At 37.2% G+C, this 25,544-nt stretch overlaps 1 protein-coding gene across 3 annotated transcripts in view; it reads left to right on the plus strand.

Moving 5' to 3' along the window:
- Positions 1-25,544, plus strand: part of LOC145692716 (uncharacterized) — a 53,217-nt gene that overhangs the window by 458 nt on the left and 27,215 nt on the right. The window contains exons 1-4 of one of the 3 annotated variants that reach the window (XM_081768131.1): positions 1,049-1,313; positions 11,309-12,580; positions 17,002-17,201; positions 20,193-20,330. In XM_081768131.1, coding sequence (XP_081624257.1) covers positions 11,335-12,580; positions 17,002-17,201; positions 20,193-20,330 — 1,584 coding nt within the window. In that variant the 5' untranslated portion in view covers positions 1,049-1,313; positions 11,309-11,334. Of the gene's footprint in view, positions 1-1,048; positions 1,314-1,865; positions 2,004-11,308; positions 12,581-17,001; positions 17,202-20,192; positions 20,331-25,544 lie in introns of those variants that run through there. The other 2 variants (XM_081768133.1, XM_081768132.1) reach the window with 2 other exon arrangements.

Consider the following 25,544-nt stretch of genomic DNA (forward strand, 5'->3'; position numbering starts at 1 on the left):
AATATATTCATATTCATATTCATATTTATTTGCCTGTTCATAGCTTACAAATGAGGATAATCCTCAATTAAGCATTACAGTTGTCAGATATGGTTTACATTCTCTATATATTATCAGTAAGATAAGTTTCCACAGAGTAATAGCTTTTTTCTAACAATAATTCTAACAGAGTATTTCTGAATATCCGTTTTTCGTTAATGTCCTTATACTTTGTTGGTAATTTGTTATATAGTTTTATACAATTCATATATACAGTTTTGCTAAAATTTGCATAGTTCTGTTGGATAATATACATATTACAATGTCAATTCAGTTAGGTTGAATCTTTTATGTACATTCCCGCATTTCCTATTAGGCCAACTAGGCCTGTGCCTAGAGCGCAACACTTTTGAAGGGCGCAAAATTTAAAAATTAAATAATATTTTAATTATTTTTCATGCGAAAAAGTTTTAAAAATCAAGAACAAATAACGGACTTTTACATTTGATAGAAGCGCTGCGCACTTTGAATCTATGCAGTAATAAATAGGACTACGAAAATAAGAAACCCTCATGTACATTACCGGTAACTTAGAATCACAAACTGTAATAAATTGTTAATTCAGTAATTAAGCATAATTTAGTTATATACATTTTATTTTTAAGTTAAGTATGAAGAACTAGTGAACCATGTAATTATTGGGAGTGCTAACAGCAAAAGAGACTTGGAGCACCAAGCTCCTAAATGCGACACTGCTTATGTATTATGGAAATTTCAGCACAAAGAATATATATATTATGTGTGAATTTGCAGATAGAACCGTAGGGTGACAAAATCTTATCTAGCATGTCCATTGCTAGTCATCCGTACACAAATATCCATTATCTACGAATAGTACGTGAAATAATAAATCACATAAATGGCTTATTTTTATCTAAATTTCATCACACTAATTTTTATATAGGTCCGAATTTACTATACGACAAATATGAAGAGTTCTACAGGGGGAATGATATTTACTTTCAAATTCGGCTATACCCACCACATATTCCTACTATTACAATGTAAGGAACGACTCCTTTAAGTTATTTTTTTATAGGCGTTAAATACAGTTTCTGGCTCTACAATATTCCAAAACCGTAAACAAATTATCAATTAAGTCCTATTACTAAAGTATTAATTAAAATCCTGTTCGTGAACTTTATCAACTTTTGAGTATGCGCTTACATTGGCAGTGAAACGGATGCGTTTTTCCTTGTTGTGTTAAAGCAAATGGCGGATAATGATAGGACGTTTAGCAAAAATGGTCTTATCTTCGCATCTTAGAAATTCAGGTAACCTTTTTATGCTTAATACGTGAATGATTTTAAAAAGATTTCGCATAAAACCACAGGTAATGAGCTTTCTAAGGGACATATTTCCTTTTCAGTTGGCTAGAGATTCGTTCTTGCAGCATAGACTCTCTTCATAGACTAGCGCAAGAAAGGGCTGGGTGGGAGTTGCAGAAGGATCTGCCTTCTAAAAACAAGTGTAGTAATAAAGTATATAAGAATTTCCACATCTGTTACTTTTGGTTGAAATGGGGCCATAAATATCCGTAGATGATACAACATTTTAAATAATTATTGTTTCCTAAATGTACTAGACCCTTAAATCAAGTGCAAGTATAATAATGAAAACAAATCGGGATTATATGTAATACTGTCAGAAAAAGTATTGAGAAATCTGAAGTGCATAATGTTCTTTGATCACATTAATACCAAGTAATACATTGTTAAGAACTCGGTCTATTAGTGCAAGGGTGACCAAATTTCAAAATTCAGTATCCAGTGATTAATGTTAAAGGAATTTTTAAGGAATGTATTACTTCTCAGAATTAAGTTGAATTGCTCGCATTCATTAAATACTACTGACTTATCGGGTTGTTATGATCAAATTAAAAGTACGTTTTCATTCGTTAATCCTAGTTTTCGTCAGGAATCAAAACAAGGAGACCTTTAATTTTTGTGGCATTAGGGTTTCATGTAAGTTTCTTCGCGTAGGAGTATTGATAGATCGCATAGTGAAGCCCCCTTAGTTGATACTCTTTTTTTTTTTTCCTCCAGAACTTTCCCTACTGTAATTTCTAATTTTTTAACTGGAGATTTTCTAAATTTTGAGCTGTGCTGACTGTAAATAAGGTGAAAAAACCAATGTATGAATTAAATGGCATTCACAAGGGAGGGGACGGGGTTTAATAATTGCCTTGCACCTCGTATTATACATATGTATATAGAAATTATTATTCTGCAGTAATTTTAGTTCATTATTAAGGAGCATGTTATTATCGGATGGGAACTTCCACCTGATTCACCCAATTATTTCTGTACTGGTGAACGAGTGGGCCGCGATGTTAACTGTGCATTTCCCACTAGTTGGTATCGTTACACAGGTACGAACAATGACAGTATCTTCAATCTTGGGAACAAACAGCCGTATTAAAAATGTTAAAACTAACATCATTACTTGAGCAGACGGTTCTTCCAAATTTTGACACATTTCTTACATTTAAATGAGGAGCTCCATTAGTACTTGCAGACTAGGGGGGCTTACTATAAATGCAATGTGGACGTGTGGCATGAAGACTACAATGCATAAAACATGAACCAAATTGTGCTAGGTGGCCACTAAAAACCACGAATGCTATTAAACCGTCAGGACAAAAGCGTAGCAAGGGTGCCTAAGCGATAGCGAGGGTGTGCGTTCATAGGAAGCAGGCGCGTCAGCGACGGAGGGTATAGGCATGAACGAAGATACTCAAAGAGCATACTATCACTCAAAATGTATTTCAATATGCTCTGCACTAACTGTCATTACTTATATTCTCATTCTCATTCGTTCACGAAGAATGTTACATCATATTTGCTCTAGGCCTAAACATTTTCTATTTGGTAGAACCATCTGCTCGAGTGAACCCAAACAACTTTATGCACATTTCTACTTGCGCATAGCTGTTGCCTTTCGGACCCACGTTTTGAGTGCTGCTCTGACACGGATTAAATGTAATACTAGATTGTAGCGTTCACCTAGTACGTTGTAATGGGCGTTTTCCGCATAATTACACCGAGTTTGTCTTGTTTGTAAAGAAACAACAACGTCGTTTATCTTTAAGTATTTCGAAAAACAGTCCTACTTTTTAATGTACATGAGTTTAAACTGGAGGATGTAAAGTTAATCGAGACCGCGTATGAAACCCTGGATTGCGCCTCACTGTACGGTACTGGTGCGATAAGCCTGTATGCCAAGGGTATTCAATATATGGCTCACAGAGACCTTTGCTGTGATCTACGTCTTTAAAAAATAAAAAAAAGAAGCTTAGTACATATGAAAACTCGATTACATAAAAAGTAGATGGCACTATCTTGAAGGATTTCTAAATATCCTTAGGGTCACCAACAAGATAAGAATTAAAGTACTGTCTTCTTCTCGGAAAGTGTTTCTATTTGAAGAGTTCTATCTCATCACGAAAACTGTCTCGTTTTGTGGGCATGTAACCAACAGGAGTGCGTGGTCTCTGTTCGGGCTTCCATTTATTTGTAATCAACCGAAGTTAAAGTCGCTGTTCGGGCTGTCATTTAGTTGTAACCAATCTCAAGTTCTGGGTCCATGTTCGGGCAGCTATTTATTTGTAACCGCCTGTAGTTCTGTTCGCTGTCCTCGGCTCGTGGTATTACCAATAAGTATACTCCTGATACTTTAACTTACCTGGACAGGACGACGAAGACCTCTCCAAGAAAGGTTACAAACTGTTTCCCAAAAAGCTCGTCGGTCTCAATAATGAGATGAGCATTAGGCGCCGAGAGGTTCGGGTGTCTCGTCTCGAAAACCTCACGGACGATCAGACGGTCATCCAGACCATAACGCACACAAACATCACTCATACAAACAACGAAAACACACTGGATTAATTGACACTATACTTATTTATTAGAACACTATTCTGAAAAAAAAATAACGAAGAGAAATGAACACAACACTGGACACTAATAAATTTTGCCGCTGAAATTACGTTTTGCCCTTTACGGGAAATATAGCCCTTTCTATATATATGATTATAATTCAGGTATCACTATAAATACTTTGCTCACACCATTAACACACTTGGGGGATTCGCACTGGGGAAAAGTTGTCTGGATCGTCCCACGATGAATCCAGTTGTTACGCTGAACAGTCCTGCAGCGTAAAGGTGAATCTTCAGCAAACACACAAAAGAAGATCTCCACAATGGAATACAGATATTGGAGGGCGCGTATGTAACATTTTAAACGCACAAGGTCTGAGGACCTGGGATTTCACTGATTGGGGCTAGCCGTAAGAAATCGTCCTTCACCGGCTAAATAGCTTATGCCCCTTAACACAACTTATGTTTGAAGTTCAACGCGAGATGCGTGGTTGCATCTTCCAGACCTGGAATCAAACTCCTCGAGCATCCAAGCTCAAGCTACGGGTTGCAATGGTCAACGGAAAAGTGTTGGCAGTTCATTTCAAAAATCACTCGGTTAACTCACCTGTATGCACATACAAACAGAATATGGAAAACAATTTATGTTAATTTTAGTCAACTGCCTATAATGCACTAGACGCGGCGATAACATTGGCGTGAGAAAGTACAGATAACGAACTACGAAAACTGTGAGGCTGGTGCCACTTTGGCTACTGGGACATCTGGTCAGCCCGTATTTCTCTAATCTATTGTAATGTTTCCATAAACGATTAACGAAAGCACTTAATTCAGTTCCCAATAACTATAGAATATATACGGTGTATATAATGAGTCAGGGAGAAACACTGAAATGGTTAGTCACTAACTGAAATGTTCTCAGCAAAAGCAACGTTTTAAATATATATATGAAAAAACGATGAAAGACTTCTTTGTCCAATTGTGTGGGAAAGAAGCAATTCCCACCAAGAAAGAACTTATGTGCGTTGCAGAATAAAGTATAAATCGAAAATAATAATCACAGTCTTTACGAAATATACAGAATGTCCACAAAAAATCCTTCTATAACCTGGTAGCGGTTATAGGCAACCCTTAATACTTTAATTTAACTTTAATACCGATATAGCTTATTGCCCCGTGCATATCATTGGAGTTGTTAATGTAGTCCACACTGCCTGGCGAATAGAAGATTTCTGCTGTACGCTATCTAGTATGCTTCCTGTCCAGAGATGGGGAAACAAGTAAATAAATAAGTAAATAAAAAGCTGCAAACTAACTAACTAGCTCTATGGCCTATGGAACTCGGAGGTTCAATGCCGCGTTCACAAAAGCTCTCCACTGACTTCTATCTTTAGGTAATTGGATCCAGTTTCTACTTTGTATTCCTATCTCTGCGCCTAGGCCTTCTTAATGGTCGTTATCCAGCTGGTCTGCCAGTTAAGATTTTGAAAGCGTTCCTATTTTCTTCCATTCTGGCTACATGTCCTACCAATCTGAGTCTCCTAGACTTGATTACCTTAACAATGTTTGGTAAACGGTATAAATTATGTAGTTCCTCGTTATGAAGTTTCAGCCATTCCCCATTCCCGTTCCTCTTGGGTCCAAATATTCGTCTCAGGATCTTGTTCTCAAATACTTTCAGTCTATGTTCTTCTCTTAGAGTAAGCGACCATGTTTCGCAACCATACAGAACAACAGACATGATTATCCTTTTATATATATCAAGCTTCAAATTCCTCGACAAAATTCGCGACGACGAGAGATTTTGAACTGAATAATAACACGAATCCCCTGCTTTTAGTCGACATTTAATTTCTCCGTGAATATGGTTTTGGTCTGTTAATATTGATCAGAAATTATTGACTTTATCAAAAGTATTCTTCGATATTTTTAGTAAAGTGGATACTTTCAAATATCTAGGATCAATATTAACAAACTAAAACCATATTCACGAAGAAATTAAATGTCGACTAAAAGCAGGGGATTCGTGTTACTACTCGGTTCAAAATCTTTTGCCGTCGCGAAAAAGCTGCGAACATTAAATAAAAACAATAACAGTAAGAACTATGATGAAGAAAGCAGTTAAATAAGCCAATAAATAAATAAATAAAGGTAGACATTGCGAAACCATGCTCAGAAATTCTATCATTCTACTTGCAGATTTCTGTAATTCCTGAATTTTTATAGTTCCAAGCTTTCGACTCTCCTCTGGAGTCTTGGTCACGGAGTTTAAAAACGAAGAAAAAGAATAGAAACATCAAGGAATGAAAAGGAACGGACTTACTTTTGTACAACTCAGCTCTTCCCTTGGTAAGTCCGTTCCTTTTTTATTCCTTGATGTTTCTACTCTTTTTCTTCGTGTTTTTAACCTCCGTGACTAAGACTCCACGGGAGAGTCGAAAGCGTGGAAATATAAAGGAAATTCAGGAATTACAGAAATCTGTAAGTAGAATAATAAACAAAACGAAATAAATAAATGTAAGTTAAATATATAAATCATAAATTATCGTATAAAATCAAAAACTTTGTAGGTTTAGGGAGAAATAGGTTACCATCATTTTGATATTTTACATTGTCAGTGTAGAGTCAAGACCCGACAGAGTATAAGGAAATTTAATAACACTCGACAAGTATACATTTTGTTATTTTGTTTTGTATAGTTTATTTTAAAATCGTTTTTCGTATATGTTTCATGTTTGTATTCTCTGTGGTTTCGTTTTCTTCCCTTTGTTCCCTTTCCTATTATCCAACCTAAATGGATTAAAAAATAAAGTGAAAGAAAAAAGAGAAGGCCAGAATGAAAACCTGTTCCAGTTTTAATTTTTCAGATACAGGTTCTGAAAACGAGGCTGAGTCTAATGTTTAAAGAAAAAAATAAGAAAATAAGGTCCAGTCACAGTTGCCGCGGCGTGTAGCCTTTCAAGCCACATGGGTTGTACAGTATTGTAACTCCTATCGTGGTTGGAAACTCAGTTATAGCCGTTGAAACCAGATATCTATAGTACTCACACCAAGTCGTAAAGCTTGGGCTCTAAACCAATCATAGAAATATTTTGCTTGAGCTTCGATACATCAGAAAACTTCGGTACAATTTCTGGAGCCGCTTCTCGAGCGCACACTTCGGGAAATGTTTGCCGAACTATGAAGACATAGTAAATCAGTATTTAAAAATTATCAATAGTAACACTGCACAACAATAACCACTAACAGTTATTCTATAAAGGTAACAATAACACGAATAGTAACAACGAAAATATAACGCAACAAAGAAAAAATTAACAAAACGAAACTTGGCGCCAATCCGACAACACTGTACTCTCGGGAGATGTCTTCAGTGTAGTGCGAGGGACGACACTGACAAAATTTGATGGGTGGGTGTTGACGACCGGAACATACCCTTGCGTTCTATTGGGTGGTGAAATCGGTAGATCTAGGTCAAGCTTCACGACTCGGCGCGAATACTATAATAAATAGATGAAACCGAATTTTTCTCACACTCTCGCTGTATGACATAAATGCGAATTCAGTGAATAAATAGCGTAGTAGCTAGGACACCTTTTCCGTTTTGGGACAACAAAACACTTCTGCTGGAAAGTATAGATGACCTTTCGTTAGACTTTTCGCCTTGATTTAGTGTTATATAGCTTATTTTGGACTTAAATCGAGAGAAAAAGTGTTTCCGGATGTTATGTTTGCAACCCTAGAGAAACAGGTTGGTGACCTGGGGCTAGACTTTCTCCATAAATTTTTCCTGTCCTGTGAGTTAAAGTCAAAACAGGCTGGACCACAATGTTTATAGCTGGGGAAGTGCGCCAGTTGTCTGCCGTGTTTCACTTAATACTATATTAAATAAGAAAATCGTGAAAAAGAAAAGAAAATTTAAAAAAAGAAAAGAAAAATTTAAATCTAGAATAGAGTTTCTATAGTCTGCCTTAGAGGTTGTGATATACCATTTAGTGGAACAAGAATTCTTTTTTTGGAAATGGGATTTACTACTTATATGTGTAAAGCACAACTTTTTAATATTAATAATATGTAGAATACTTAAAATGTTATTGTTAAAAGTCCACATCATATTGAGAAGCAAAGAGGGGATTAACTGCTGCAAATAAAATGTGCATATTATAGCCAATGGAACCCAGAGTTTCAATGCCACGTTCAGAAACGCTCTTCATTAACTTCTGTCCTTAGCCAACTGGATCTAGTTTCTATTTTGTATTCCTATTTATGCGAGATCCATCTTAATTTTGCAGGGCTCATAGTGGTCTGGTCTCTTCTGAATAGTTGAAAAGTGACCAAAATCTTATTAAAAAGTAACTTTAAACCTTCATCCCAAACTTGGGCATAAATTGAAGTTTACAATTTTTTCCAACCAAAACAGGGCCGGCTGGATCACATCTGAGATATGTAATGTTTTAATATGTTAGGATTAAAAATTATTTTACTTAAGTTTGTCAGCTGTTAACAAAATTGGATTACTTGTGTTTAGATGTTCATTATTAATTACGTACTTTGCATGGTTTTGTATTTCAACTTAAGATCTGGATGGGGTAAGGTCAAATTTCTATATTTTTATTATGTTCAATAATAGAAAATTAATGTAATTAATACATAACATCTAGATTACCATTAAGTAGTAATAATTTTTTTTCTTGTACAATTGGTTTGTTACAAATTTTGTCTTGGTACCACATGATTGGTAAACACCTGTTCGGCCACTGCAAAGACTTTCTGAGAAATTCTCAAGTTGAAGTAACCGCCACTCATCACTCAGTAAATCCAAGTCAATGCTGAAAGGAAGAACTATTGCCAAATTTGTAACATACGTGACCCTCTTCAAATGACTCACATTTTCCGGATGAAGACAAGTATTTAAGTTCTAGGGAAACTTCAACGGTTTTTACTATGTATTTATATAGTACCACGTAGTGAGACTACATTCTTCCTAAAACTAAGCACATCCTTCTCCTTCCAGTTGCTGAATGTTAATCTTGCTTCATCTCCACACGCCACTTTAAGAGGAACAGATTTTCCTCACAGCTCTTTCATTAAGTTCAGTCAAAGACGTAACAACATCTTTCTTCACAAATCGTAACAACAAAACCTTGGTAAGAGTTTGAAATTTAGAGTACATAACATGTACAAGGGGCTCCTCCTTCTGAAGCAGTTCTGTGATATCCGTGAAAAGTTTTGCACTTAAGATGACAAAATTTAACTGCGCTTTCGTTGATGGATCTTTCAAAATGTTAGAAACTGATTTGTGTTTTCCAGTAGCCATGAGGTTTGATTTCTTTAGAGGAAGAAAGTTGAGGAAATACTCCTGCGGAGCACTGAGGAATTCAAGAACTCTTTCATATAATTTTTCAAGTGTAAGCCACATTGAATTCACGTGTTTGATAAATCTATGTTTAGGCAGTCCTAACTTACTGGCAATCTTAATGAAATCGTCCCTAAGCCTTAAAAAAAAAAAGTACACATCGATAACAAAATCACTCATTTCAATTCCAAATTCTTGGAGTCCTTTTTGGAACGCATTATGAACTTTATGTATATTACACGTTCCTATATCAAGCAAACCCTTTTCCTAAATATTTTCATGTGTCCTCATTTATCATTCTGTATACCTTTTTATTCGTATTTGGTTTATCACTACCTAACATCAAGAGTTTCTCTCTGGAAAGGTTTGCATTGTCTATTGCTAGATTTCTGTGTTTCACAAGTTCTTCTTCTGTGATCCTTCCTGGGTAAAATGTCTCCACATGGCCAGTTTCAATACACACACACACACACACACACACACACACACACACAAAAAAAAAAAAATAAAGCCTACATACTACATGACCTGCCTACCTGAGTCTCCTAGACTTGATTGCCTTAGCAATGTTTGGTAAACAGTATAAATTATGTATTTCCTCGTTATGAAGATTCAGCCATTCCCCATTCAGGTTCCTCTTGCATCTGAATATTCGTCTCAGGATCTTACTCTCAAATACTTTCACTCTGTGTTCTTCCCCCAGAGAAAGCGACCATATTTCGCAACCATACAGAACAACAGGCATGATTATCGTTTTGTATATTTTAAGCTTCAAATTCTTCAACAGAATTCGCAAAGATGACAAAAGATTTTGAACTGAATAATAACACGAATTCCCTGCTTTTTAGTCAACGTTTAATTTCTTCGTGAATATGGTTTTCGTCTGTTAATGTTGATCCTAGATATCTGAAAGTATCCATTTTATCGAAAGTGCTATTTGATATTTTGACGCATCCATAATTTACAATCCCGGCACACTTGCATGTATTTCTATCTGCATTTACTTCTAAAACCATGTCCCTGCAAGCGTTTGATAGAACCTCTTCATTTCTTTCTGTTGCCCTCCCACCATCCCCTGTTAGATTTACATCAGCATATGCCATAACCTGGAAGACATTTTTTTTAGTTCTAGGCTGTGGTTGCTGTCTTGGATTTTCCTTTATAGCGTACTCAAGAACGAAGTTCCCAGTTCGCGCCAAGTGAACTTCGTGGTGGATAAACACCGTGTGCGTGGGTTTTCTCGAGGTTCTTCCGTTTCCTCCTACTTTCTTTACTCCACTATTTTATTCATTTCTCATCATCAGCGTCTCCTTTAGCCTAACCAGCATAATCGTGGGACGTAAAACTTAAAAAAATTCATTTCATTTCAAGAACAAAGTTGAATTGTAATGGCGACAACGCATCTCCTTGTTTCAGGCCTTTCTCGACATGAAAGCTCGTGGTAGAGAATTTTGATCTCGGACTTCAACTTGGGATTAATTTAAAGACATGTTAATTAATCTAATTAGCTTTTTCGGTATTCCAAATTCTGTAAGAATGTTATACAACGTTTCCCTCGTAACCGAGTCATCGGCCTTTCTAAAATCAATAAATAATTGATGTGACGAGGTTTTGCATTCCCACTTCTTTTCGAGTATTTGTCGAGTGGTAAATATCTGATCGATAGTTGATTGATTTCTTTTAAATCCATACAGATAATCTCCCATAATTTCATCTGCGTATGGGGTCAATCTTGCTAATAGAATGTCTAAGAGGATTTTATAGGATGTTGACAGACGAAAAATGTCTCAATAATTATTACAACCACTTTTGTGACCTTTCTTGTGAATTGAAACAGTGATTGATTCTGTCTACTCTTGTGGAAATTCCTCCTTGTTGCGGGTAATATTGATTAAATTTGTGTATCTTGTTCCACAATTTTTCTTCTCCAGTTAAATCTATACTTGGAGATTTGTGTTTCTGTAATTTCTTTGTAGCGATTTCTAGTGCTCTGTAAGTAATACCACAGTGAAATTTCTTTTTTGCTTTTCTAGGTTATGTACGCATGACATAACAGACAATGAATCAAGATAATCTTGACAACGTAGATGACACGAGTGAGACAGGGGCCTCGGACAAATTTGATGGCGAAAATGAGACGGTGAATCAACAGCAGATGGTAATCTACGTTCAGTCCGATGCGCCCTCCAATCAACCTGAAACCAGCAATGATCAGCTTCCGTTAGGGAGCAGTGACAACAGCGATATTCCCAACAATCAAGTAATTACATTTATCCAAGATTTTGCGGGTTCGTTGGGCGAATCTCATGTGATTCCCATAACACTTCTGGAGCCGCCAACAGATGCAGAAAATAACAATAGTTTTGATTTGAGTAAAACAGCCATTGGTAGTACGATACAAACGGAAGATGGGGAAGTGCTATACTTAACATACCCTGTGAACTCAGTGGACGACTTAAGTAAAGACGATTTGCAACAACAGCAACAAATAATTTTGCATGTGAGTGAAGATGGCAGCACAGTGGCAGCGGCGGATTTTACAAAACTCCTCGCAGACGCTGCTACTTTTGGAGTTTCTGATCCGAAAGACAAAACGGACTCGTTAATAAATTCTCTTGTAGCAATTAGTGATAGTGATGGCGGCCTTCAAACTGCTGGATCTGACGAAGGTGCTCCCTTTCTTTCGGCACCCTCCAAATCCAAATCGAATACGCTAGACAAGAACTATAATAGTGCCGAGAAAACCAAGGTGATCGCTAATGAAGCAAATATTGAAGCGAAATTAGAAGTTTTGGATGCGTTAGTGCCGCCAGTTCCGCGAAGAAAGCCTCGGAATTTCACGCGTAGAAAACATAGAAAGAAAGACGACGAGAAGGACAACGAACCGAAACTGTATATTTGTGATTTGTGTGGCGTGGCATTCTCGAAAGCGCAGCAGTACTATGGCCACCTTCATGCTCACACGGGGGAACGGAAGTGGGATTGTCAGACGTGTCATAAGGAGTTCATGTCGCATTCTTTGTTGCGTGTGCATGAAAAAATTCACTCCAACTTCCGCCCTTTTGTTTGTAATATATGTAAAAAACGGTTTGATCGTGCGTCGCAGTTGATGTATCACGAGCGTCGGATACACAAAGGCGAGAAAGACCATCGCTGTCAAATATGCAATAAAGGATTCTTCAAGCGAAGTGACTTACGAACTCACCTCAATATTCATTTAGGAATTAAAAAATGTATTTGTGAAACATGCGGAAAGCAATTCAATCATGTTTCAAATTTGATTCGACATAGGCGTGTCCATACAGGTTGGTATATAATAATGTTTTTACGTTATTTATTTATTTATTTTATTATTAATTTTAACGATAATTGTGTATACAGTTAATCGTTGATCTACAACTGACTACGGTTATGATTACACGGTCATATGTAGTCCAGGGGGTAGCCTATTATATACTACAGTATAAAATACTATTTTAATCAATGGTCGGCTGATGATTTAGGCTGCGACTGCATTGAATCAGAATCATTGATGCTAACCCGTGGGGAAAATCCCATATTGTAGGATTTTTTAACAATGATTTCTGGAAATGGGATAACCGCGGTGGCTCAGTAGTAAAGCGTTCACCTCTGGGTCCCTGGTTCGATCCCAGCTCACGCCAAGTGTACTTTATGATGGACAGACACCGTGTACGTAGGTTTTTCTGGTGGTTCTCCCGTTTCATACTACTTTATTCATTCCACCATTTCATGCACTACTCATCATCATCGTCTCCTTTAGCCTAACCGGCAAAAACGTGGGACGTAAAACTCAAAGAATTCAATCATTTCGCTTTCAAAAATGGCATAAAGGGAGTTTTCGTGAAAATTGTCAGGATTTATGAGATTTTCCATATTTCTATTCCATTGACGTCAACAAAATTGTCTATGACGAGAAGTAGACAAATGAGTCTTTAACAAACTTGAAATTAATGCTAATCGTAAAATTTTCTTACTAGGCCTATAAAATATATGTTAGTGTTAAAATGATTTATGCAGTGACTTGTGAATTTCAAACAAGAGCTAAGAAACGTTAACTGCACCCTTTTATTAGAAAAAGAGAGAAATGAAAGAAATAACACAATTAACGGAAGAAAATAAAACGAGAAACGTCCAACTTCCAAAACGTTCCATACGAAATGACTGAAGAATGAATTTTATTTAGTTTTATTACGTTCATTAGAAGATTATGGCACCAAAACGTGATGGAAATAGTAAACTCACAACAAAATGTGCCTATTTTCATCATCATTTTCAATTTTCTCTTTCAATTAAAGAAAATACTTGTTCATAAACTGGAGCCGCGGTGGCTCAGTGGTAAATTGTTCATCTCTGGTGGATGGGGTCCTTGGTTCAAACCCTGCTCCCGTCAAGTGAACTTTGTGGTGGATAAACAACGTGTGCGTGGGTTTCTTCGGGGTTCTCCCACTTTCTTAATTTCTCATCATCACCGTCTCCTTTAGCCTAGCCGACATAACCGTGGGACGTAAAACTCAAAGACTTCTGGGGGGCTCGGTGGCTCAGTGGTAGAGCGTTCACCACCGGTGCTTGGGGTCCCTAGTTCGATCCCAGCTCGCGCCGTGTGGACTTTGTGGTGGACAAACACCGTGCTCGTGGGTTTTCTCGGGGTTCTCCCGTTTCCTCCCACTTTCTCCATTCCACCATTTCACTCATCTCTCATCATCACCGTCTCCTTTAGCCTAACTGGCATAACTGTGGGACGTAAAACTTAAAGATTTCATTTTTTCAAAGACTTCTATTTCATTTCCTTTCGTTGTTCATAAACTGTCGGATAAAGGTGGACGATGTGATTTTTTGAATAATTCACTCATATATTGAAAAAAATGACTGATATACACTAATTTCACTCCTCATGTTTTCTAATTGTAGTGAATTTTGTTATTAGTATAGCGTAGGAAATTCAAGAGCAAAATGGGAATTTCTGCTTTTCAAGATTGGGATTTTATAACGTTTCAGGTTAGCATCACTGATCAGAATTCGTACAAAAGAAGGTCAGTAAAGATGGACCTTTTTTTTCGCCTATGATAGTCATAAAAAATATAAGTTCATAAAAGCCAGTAGAGCGTGTTCATATGAAGCTCAAGCATTAAACGTTACATCTCTGTAAAATGCATATGAAAATTATTGTAGTAAAGTCACATAAAGAACCCCGGGAAAGAAGCATGGTTGTTGATATTCTGCCACTTTAGACGCTTGTTTGAACTTGCAGCAACAATTTTAGTATAAGGTGCTTCATGAACCACATTAAACGAATGCTTGTTGCTAAGCTTATTAACTGTAGTCTTCACGAAAACAAGAACTATGATTCACGAATCGTCTTGTACTAAAATTGTTGTTGCAAGTTCCAAAGAAACGTCTAAATTGGTAGAATATCAACAACCATACTTTGTTTGAAGAGTTCTTTCTGTACCTCTTTACAATATTTTTCATATGCATTTTATAGAAATGTAACGTTTAACGCCTCAACTTCATATTCATGCGATATGCTGGCTTTGATGAATACTTGTATATTTTTCTTAATGACTATCATAGGCGAAAAAGACTGATTTTTACTCACGTCCTTTCTCTTACGAACTCAGAAGTTATACATAGTAATTTTATTTCCATATACAAAATTGTTTATATATATATATATATATATATATATAATCTTAGTAACAGTAGTGTTTCTATATTAGACATATTGATTATTAATTCTGTTTTTATTATGGGTCATTGACAATGATAACCACCTGTGGTAACTTACAGTTATACGAGGGGTGATCAGGAAGTAAAGTTACAAAGCCTGCAGTGAAACGAGTATATATATATATTATTTCATACAATCAATACAGCCAACAGATAGTACATACATTAGGTTATTTTTCGACATGGTCTCCATATCAGTTGAGTTACTTATCGCACCGTGGGATGAGTTTGAAAATTCCCTCCTGGTAAAAATCCTGTCCTTACGTGCTTAGGCATGTTGTCACAAAGTGTTTCACCTCCTCGTCTGAAGCGAAGCGACGGCCTCGTAGGTGCTCCTTCAAGTGCGGGAACAGGTAAAAGTCGCTTGGAGCGAAATCTGGGTTGTAGGGAGGGTGTTCGATGATGTCCCAGCGAATCTATTGATATCGTGTTGAGTCGGCCACTGCGCTACTTGTCGGTGACGTTTTCTCTACCAGCCACAAACTTTGGACAGCATTCTGCGGCATGCTGACGAAACATTTCAGTCTCTCTGTAAGCGTAAACCTCTACCAGCTGGCAGTGAATTTCAGCCGCGGTTACATGTTTCGCCCACAGAAATCGAATAACTAAGCGGATTTCCTCGCGAGACGAGTTTTCCAAACGAGTCGCCATTTGTGTTTATCTACAACCGTAGGTGACGGTTGATTGAAACTGCACACTTGCCAACTCCATGTATTAAAATTACCGCACACTCCTCATTCCTCTATAACAGAAGAAACTCCAGAAATATGGGCCATGTAACCTTGGTTTGTGATTCTCTCTCGTGGGTGCGGGTAGTTGTAATTCGATGACTGCCTGTATTGATGATAATAAATAATGGTAAAGTGTAACGAGGAATAGATACTACATATAAAATTAAAAACTAACTTGTAAATTGTATAGTAAAAGAAATTACAATGTGTTTAGGTCGAAAATGGCTACAGGTAAATTACACCGTAAAATTTCTATGAATATATGTTGTGAGTGCCTTTGAGAAGAAGATAAAATGAGATGGAATATATTATCTTCTGCATCAAGCATTAGTGATGTTTGGGGTGTTACTTGGGTGAAATGCCAATTGAAAACATATTTTGTCTTAATAGATAAAATTAATTCTCTGTTTTGACGCTTCTTCATCAGTAGAATTCCTTTTACTTTTAGCGCTTTCGCGAATCATTTTTAGAACTCACGGTTTACCTAGAACTTCCTTTGTACAGTTGCTAGCAAAGGCGCACATCTGCCATCCAGAGTCATTTCTCAATAACTTCTAAATGAATGAATCATTTAGAAGCATTTTTCTTAACTCAGCGTTTCTCAGTGATCCTGGAGGTCTGTTCCTGTGATTCTCGTAGGTTGAATATTACTTAAAAATAAGTAAACTGAGTTATCTATCACATTATAGCTGAGCCACTTAAACAGATATAACTTATATAAATAATAAATTATACAACGTAATAAGGTGAAAAGTATACACATTCTAATAGCTTATATTAATGTATTATAAAGCATTCTTGAGAGTATTTAATCAATACAGTAGAATCAAGATTATTCGAGTTAATGTAGACCTGACTAACCCAGGATATTACATATTTTCTGCAAAATGAAGGGCAATACTGTACGTACAGTAGGATTTTTTCCTTTATCGACTGAGAACAATCGTAACAATTAAAATCTTCCTCGTTTCATTTATTGGTTTATTGGAATTTAACATTACTTTTCAACGCTGAGGCAACATAAGACTGATATCTCAAGTTTAACGCGGGATCAGAATCACATGCTTCAGAATTCCATCGCTGTGGATCGAACCGAAGATCAATGCACAGAAAAGACATGTCCAAGTTACCAAGCTACTTGTGGGACTTTGATGTTTACGTATATAAATCCATGTAAGGACACTTTTTCTATATCTATAGTATAATTCCGTTGCATGTTAACGTTATTTAATGTGCTATTTTTGTAGGTATAAAACCATATCCGTGCAATCAATGTGGGAAGAGATTTAGCCAAGTAAATGCTCTGCAACATCACAAGAACTCCCACACTTCCTCAAAAGACTTTCGATGTCGCTTCTGTTGCAAATTTTTTAAGTCTTCATTGCTTCTCAAGAAACACGTCAAACATATGCACAATGATAAAGTGATGTCCAAGGAAGCCGAAGAGGTAAATATATTTGATAACGTCTTGTCTATTGTGGTAGTTATTTCATAAATCAAATTGCAAATAGATAATTTTACGGTGATACAGAATATAAGAAATTTACAGGGGATGGGCAAAAATATGGAAACACATGTTATAAAAGAGGTAGCCATTTTAAACACGATTTGCGTCTGAATGGTAGGTGTCACTGGGATCACTGACACCTATGAGGTATAGAACCTGTCCAATCGAACAAATGTGCCAGTTACAGTTCAGCGACCGGTCCGTGCAGATTATCGTGAATCATCTGACCTGAAAGAGTGACAAAGAGGGCAAATTGTGGGTGTACGTATGGTGGGAGTTTCCGTGACGAAAGTAGCGGAAATGTTTTCTGTATCAAGAGGCACAGTCTCGAAAATCATAAATGCCTACGAGTATTCGAGAAAAACCGCATCACAGAAGCACCAGCGTGCACGCAAATATGTGTTGTGTGACAGACAGACGCACATCGTGTAGGATTGTGACCAAACGGAAAATCACCACAGCGCTGAAAATCACACCTGAGCTGAATACAGTGCTTACAAACCCTGTTAACGTCAAAACAGTCAGAAGAGAACTCCACAAGCAGGCTATTTATGGCAGATCTGCAATTCCCAGACAACTCGTGACTGTTGACTATGCTGCTATACGGAGACAGTGGTGCAACGCCCATAAAAATTGGACAATGGGACAGTGGAAGACTATCATTTGGTCGGATTGGTCTTCCTTTACATTGTTTCCAACTGCTGGCCGAGTTTCAAGTATGGAGAACGCCAGCACACAAGCGTACATACAGACTATCTGTTATCAAGAGTAAAGCATGGCGGTGGTTCATTGATTATTTGGGTAGCCATATCCTGGTATTCTGCCGGACCCATAATCACTCTGCAAGGACTAACCATTTTGAGTAATCAGCATCATCTAATGGTGCAAACTTTGTTCCCAGATGGAGATGCCGTATTTCAAAATGACGGATCCCCTGTTCATACAGCTCACATCGTCCAGGACTGGTTGGGTGAGCACAAAGATGAAATGTCACATCTGCCAGGGTCTCCACAATCGCCAGACTTCATTATTATTAAGCCCTTATGGTCAGTTTTGGAGACCAAGGTGCGAGCCTACTACCCACCACCGTCGTCTCTACAACAACTTGAAGCTGATTTAGCTGACGAATAGTACAACATCCTTTTGACAACTATACGCGACCTGTATTTCTCCATTCCACGTCGACTGCATGCCGTTCTGCGTACCAAAGATGGTCCTACTCGCTATTAATAAAGGTAATGTGTAATTTTTCAGATGTTTCCATATTTTTGTCCATCACCTGTATATTAATCACTGCAAAATTGATTACATTTCCCTGTAACGAGACAGATATCAGTAACTAATTATTTACTATTTGCCTCTTCGAGTGCGTTATATTTTGAATTATCTGCTAAATTTCCAGTAACTATCTTCCCACCTTCCTCTGAGCTTAGTGGCGAGGAATAGATTAGGATTTAGTTAACTTCTGGGCTAGTTCTCTGAGGGATTGGCTCTTAACTATATAATAAATATCTCAGCAAGAAATGTAAGCAAAAGGCTAGTACTCATATAGTCCGAGTGCTTTCCATTTTAAAAATCCTTTTAACCATTATTTTTTACCTATCCACATGTCTCCTCCATGTTTTAAAATCCTCCTCGAATTGCGTCTATGCTGAAGATGGAATAGAGTTCTCCGAAAGAGCTTCGTAGAATAATACTTCTGCTTTTTGCGATGAGTACTAGTCTTTTGTTTACATTTCTTGCTAAATATTATCACCGCTTGCAGTACTGTGATAAATAAATATCTTATTTTAAATGTTAATAAATTATTGATCATCTGTTGCATTTAAATCCTCTTGTCAAGGACTTAATTATTATTTTCATTGTATTTAAAGAAAGAAACAGTAAGTAAGTAGTAATTAGTACAAGGGGATATGCATGTATTAATAGTTAACATTCAAAACGGCACAAAATCATCCAACGATTTCAAGGCACTTCTCACCTCTTCATCAGCGCATCTGAAGAAAATTTGTCCCTACATCACGCCCTTTATGTATCGACAAGTCCTTTAGATGCGCTAAGAGATGCGTTTTATGTATGTATGTGTGTATGAGAGATCAAATATAGAAAAAGAAGAGGGAGAATAAACAGAACAAGTGACTAGTTTTCAATACTTGGGTAGTGTTATTAGTGATGATATGAAGTATAAACGTGAAATAAAAGCAAAGATAGGAATGGCGAAAGAAGCCTTTAGGAGGGACAAAACATTATTTTGTGGGACCTTGAGTAAAGAGTTTGCAAAAAAGACTCATAAAATGCTTTTTGTGTAGTATTGCTCTGTATGGGTCAGAAACGTGGACATTGCGCAAAAATGATGAAAAAGGACTGGAAGCTTTCAAAATGTGGGTGTGGAGAAGAATGGAAAGAATTAGTTGGGTCGAGCAGAAAACGAATGAGAGGTTGTTAGAAATGACGGGGAGAAAGGAACAATTTTAGATATTATTAAGAAGAGGAAGAAAAACTGGTTGGGACATTGACTAAGAAGGAAATGTATCATGAGGGACATGCTAGAGGGTATGGTGGCAGGATAGAGACGGAGGGGGCGAAGAAAACTACAATTAATGAACAATATCAAAACAGAAAAGTCATACGCGAAAAGTAAGAGGTTAGCGGAAGACCATGGAGCATGGAAGCTTCTCAGTTGCGGCAAGTGACCTGCCAATATTGGCAGAATACTTATGATGATGCTTATGATTACTCGGAATTTCACAGTCTCCAGGTTTCGCGACTTATCTCGCGGAACTCCCGTTGAGACCCATTACCGTTAATTTCGTTGTAGTAACGTTGAGAAACCAGGAACTTGGTAGTGCAATATGATACAGCATTATTGAGTAATTTTTCAGTTTGCTAATATAGTTTGAAATGATTTCTATTTGTAACTTTTACTTTCAGCTGTTTAATTCCACAATGCAGAGCAGAAGATACTACTGCAAAGTATGTGGAGAAGACTTCCCGTTTTCTGCCGAGCTTAAAGACCACGAGATTCAACACGAAAAGGAATTATTGTTGCACTGTAATTCGTGTGGACAAGTAAGTATCTATGATATATGAGTACAGATTTTGTTTTAGTTAACGCAAAGAGTGAAAAAAAAAACGGCTAACTGGACCGGAACTCGAACTCGGGACCTCCGATATACCGTGACGATGCGTTAACCACTACGCCACCCAGTCCGCATCCCAGAACAGCCACTTACTCTCTCAGTCTCGAGGTCGGTGCTCTCATTTCACACCACGTGGATTGTACCATAGCCCCCTGCTGTGATTGGACAATCCTGTGTCCTAATACCGAACACCTTCTGACGGTTGTGATTTCATATATACTAATGAAAGGAGAGAACAGACAACTAGGTTGCGTAGTGGTCAACGCATCGGCACAGTATACTGAAGGTCCCGGATTCGACTCCCGATCCAGTCAATCACTTTTCCACTCTTTGCGTTACAATTTGCACCTGTAGATATTTGGTGTATAAAACAAAAAAATGGTTGTTTCTTCTTTTCGTTCGTTTAACTTAGTTACAGTTCTTTCGCAGTGGAGAAATTTTTAGAATATTATGATTGGATGTGCTTTATAGCCCACGAAAAGCAATAGCCAGAGGTTGTACTGTATGTACCCACATGAACAATCAAGGACATCCGATCATAATATTTCCCTTTTTCTTATGGCTTTTTGTATTCTAATACCTCTTAACATAAGTATCCCAATTGCTTCGTGATACTGTGTTATTGTGCGCCTCCTCAATAGGTCTTAATATAAAAGTGTTAATACTAAAGTAGTGACATTATTTTTATCTAATTGGTATTCCAAGTACTAGAGCCGTTCTATTTCAAGTGTACCCCTTCTGGCGCTGCTGTCTATGTGTGTTTTCCCGTATCTCCCTCGAAAGAAGAGGGACAAGTTGGTGCGTCCGAGATCTTTCAATTATTGTATGCGGAAGCGTGACCACAATGAATTATTTAACGGACTTCGTTGTGCTCTGTCTTGTTAGCCAGTGTAGACCAAACGACTGAATGACAAATTGGCAACAACGAAAGAATACGGCATAGAGGTAATTAGTTTCTTTCCCTTCTTTAATAAAAATAGTTCTATAACTATTCAAATATATTTTTTTGTATGTTAATATAGCCGTACTATGTGACGTGATCCTTCAATTTAGCTCGTGGCCCTGCGTAGTGTAGTTGCTAGTGCTCTCGCCTTTGGTGCGAGCGGTTCCAGTCATCCTGAGTAGGGTTTTCCTGGGTCTTTCCTCATTCACACCAGGCAAATGTCGGGATGGTACCTGATATAATGATTCCAGGCCGTTTCCGGGCAGTGTGATCGCCAAAAGACGTCATCCCTCATACATGATGGGCTAACATGGCCATAGATGCGGAAAGCTTAGAAATCTAATTCCTAATCCTAATTCTTCAATTCAGCTCTCTTGGAAGCTGAATAGAATGGTGAGGAACGGCCTGTAGTGTCATGGTTGACGTCATGATTCGATGCTCATATTAATAGTAGTTTCCGTCCTTCAGAACCCTGATGCTTAACAATCCAAGCACAAAGTCTCAAATAATTACTAATAGTTGCTATAGGGTACATTTGAATTAGAACTCTAAATCTACCTTCTGCCCAATACTTCCTCGTTTCTTTATAATGTCACTTTCCTCGATATTTCAAACCTCTCGGGGGACTTAAATGCGAGCACTTTAACAGCTGGCCGGATAATACTAATTTGGAATCTTGGAACCACCACAGTTTCCTCAGATAGTGGAATGATAATGCCAGCCAAAAGGAGTGAATGTGTAAGTAGTTTTTTTCGGGAATATTTATAAATATGTTTACAAAACAAGAAAGTATTTCAAGATTCCAAATTAGTGCTGTCCGGCCAGCTGTTAAAGTGCTCGTATTTAAGTCCCCCGAGAGGGTTGAAACATCGAGAAAAATTATTTCATAAAGAAAAGAAAATCGAAAACTTGAAGCATACTGGAATAACTTTGGTAAGTGTAGTTTTGAGATTGACTGTTTCTTGTGGGGAACTCTTTCCCCATCGTTCGCAATGTTCTGAATTGCGTTAGTGTTCTCCAGTCGAATAACATTCTCACTTTTATATACCGCTTCCGTTAAGGCTGTTAGTTTATGTATATTAATCTTTAAAAATTACTTGTTCCATTGTGGAGAGTAACACTGTTATCGACTTCACTTAGCTGCTATTCTTCTTCTTCTTCTTCTTCTTCTTCTTCTTATTATTATTATTATTATTATTATTATTATTATTATTATTATTATTATTATTATTATTATTATTATTATTATTATTATTATTATTATTATTATTATTATAGTTTAGTTTTATTTCTCCGGTAGGGCACTCGTGGTGTAAGAGACCGAAGGATGGAACTCACATCAAACTGTAGGCCCCATGCCGAAAAGAGACGTTAATTTCTAAAGAAACAAATATTTTTTTTAAAATACAAATTCCGTAAATGGTACTAATAGTATTTCTGAAATTCCTAGCATATAATAGAGCACAGTAGAGTCCCTAAAACTTGACACTTGATAATCCAGCAGTTCTAGACTTGACTACACCCTGGCAGGCTATTTAAAAAAAAAAAAAAAAAAAAAAAAAAAAAAAAAAAAAAAAAAAAAAAACGAATGCAGACCCGTTCAAGATCATTGCACTAGTTCTAGCAAAGTCGTCTAGTTAATTTTCATTACAGATAGCATTATGTCTTTATAAAGTATTTTTCTGAGGTCTGTCTTATCAGGTAAATTTGATGTATAGTAAAGACTCTATGCCTTCGTAAAGTACTTATTTTTCCTTTGTTTAAGGGCAATTGGGCAGTTTATTCTCTGTTGTATTCTCAAGCAACCCTATACATACCAGTACAGTACTGTATTTTCTGAGGAAATACTCGTTCTCAGTGGCGTATGTAGGGAAGGGGGGCTTCCGAGCTTAAGCCCTCCCCACCGAAATCTTTCTTACTGTTGGAGGACCATCTGCTGCTTGTACAGAAAATATTGTTTTGTTTACCATAGACGCTGATTGATAATAAGTGAATCGAACTGTGTTGTAATTTGTATTTGAACTGCACTAAACTACAAGTATCTTCACCACTTCTACAAATACACATAAGACACTTCTACCTTTGAAAGAGTCACACAATAGATATACCACAACACTGGCGTATTAGCATGAATATTATAGTTTAATGTATCTTGAAATGTATATTAAACACTGCTGTTTAATGAGTAAAAAGAAGCACACGGAAGGAACTACATCAGGTAGTTCATGTTCGACATGACCAACAACACTGCCATCTATCTGACAAACATAAATTCTGCTATGACGTAAGCAAAAACAAAAGAAGATAATAATGCAATAAAAATGAAATATACAAACATTAAATAATTATCAAACATACTCCAACCAAACATACTCCAACCCTACAAAGTATCCAACCAAACATGAATTATAAAAGAAAATTAACTGTTCACAGTGTCTTCATTCGGAAGAGGAACTAACCTTGATAATGACCTCTTATAAGTCCCAGTCTTGGTACGAACTAATACTACACGCACTAATCCATCCTTGCCTGGAAATGCTTGTTCAACCATTCCTAACTTCCAAGAAAGTGGGGGTAAGTTGTCTTCTTTCAACAGGACGAGCGTTCCAGGTTTAATATTGGGTTGAACTGATGTCCATTTTTGACGCTGCTGTAAACTATGAAGATAATCTTGTGACCATTTCTTCCAAATATGCTGTTGGTACCTCTGGATTCGTTGCCAATGACTCAAGCGATTTTCAACAGTACTAGTTAAATCTGGTTCAGGAAAAGATGTAATAGGGCCACCAACTAAAAAATGGCCTGGAGTAAGATAACTGAAAGTCTCGTACGAATCTGGTAAAGCTATGAGAGGGCGAGAATTAAGACAAGCTTCTATCTGACAGAGAAGCGTTAAGAATTCTTCGTATGTTAAAACAGCATTGCCAGCTACTCTTCGAAGATGGTACTTCATAGACTTGACAGCACTCTCCCATACTCCACCAAATGAAGGACTGCACGGAGGTGAAAACTTCCATTCGAAATTTTCCTCTGCTGCAAAAGCCTGAATCCTGTCGCTGAATTCCTTTCCTTGGAAAAGAAGATATAATTCTCTGAGCTCATTTTTCGCTCCCTGAAATGTAGTGGCATTGTCACTGGTGATTGTCACGCATTTTCCTCTTCTGGATGTGAATCGACGAAGAGCTGCTATGAAAGCCTCTGATGTGAGATCAGTAACTAATTCCAAATGAATGGCTCTTGTAGACAAACATGTGAAAACTGCGACGTAGCATTTTCTTGTGTTCTTGCTTCTTGAAGAGCCCAATTTAATGTGGAAAGGTCCGGCATAGTCAACGCCAATATGAGTAAATGCCTTACTTGGACGCACTCTTGTGGATGGTAATTGTCCCATTAATTGTTGTGCTACTGAGACCTTAAAACGGTAGCATGTATTGCAATGATGTATTACATGCTTTATAGTTTGTCGGATTTTAGGTATCCAATATCTTTCTCGAATTGAAGACATAAGCAATTGAGGACCTGCGTGCATTAATCTTCTGTGCTCGTGTTCAATTAAAAGACGAGTGAAATGGCTTTTAGGATGTAAAATTATTTGATGTTTATTATTGAATTCAAGATCACTATTTTCTAATCTACCACTTACTCGAACAATATTTTCCTTATCTACAAAAGGATGCAATGTTCGCAACGAACTCTGCTTAGAAACTTGCTTCTCACGTTGAAGATCCTTGATATCTTGTGAAAAGTATGACTGCTGTGTCATCCTAACACATGTCTGTGTAACGTCCTGAATATCAGATGCCAAGAGTGGTCCACAATGTTTGTTTTTGGGATTTCTTGCGTTGTGAATAAATCTTTTACATAATGCTATGACTCTTAACAGTCGAGTGAGTTTCGAAAATCTTAAGAGAATTTCTTCAGTTTTAACTTGAGAGAGTAATGTGTTGGTAAATGATTTTGGACATTCTTCTGGAATATCTTCAAAATCCTGAGTGTCGTCTGGCAACGAAGAAGGCCAATGAGTAGTTTCTTGCTGCAACCAAACTGGTCCATGCCACCAAAGTTGACTCTGCTGAATGGCTTTAGAGTCAATTCCTCTTGAAATGAGATCTGCGGGATTATCTCGCGATAGAACATGTTTCCAATCGCTTACATGTGTTAATTCCTGAATCTGTGATACACGGTTTGCTACAAACGGTT

Source organism: Thermobia domestica, chromosome 8 (assembly GCF_964235325.1).
Source record: "Thermobia domestica chromosome 8, izTheDome1.hap1.1, whole genome shotgun sequence".
In the NCBI taxonomy this organism is placed as follows: domain Eukaryota; kingdom Metazoa; phylum Arthropoda; class Insecta; order Zygentoma; family Lepismatidae; genus Thermobia; species Thermobia domestica.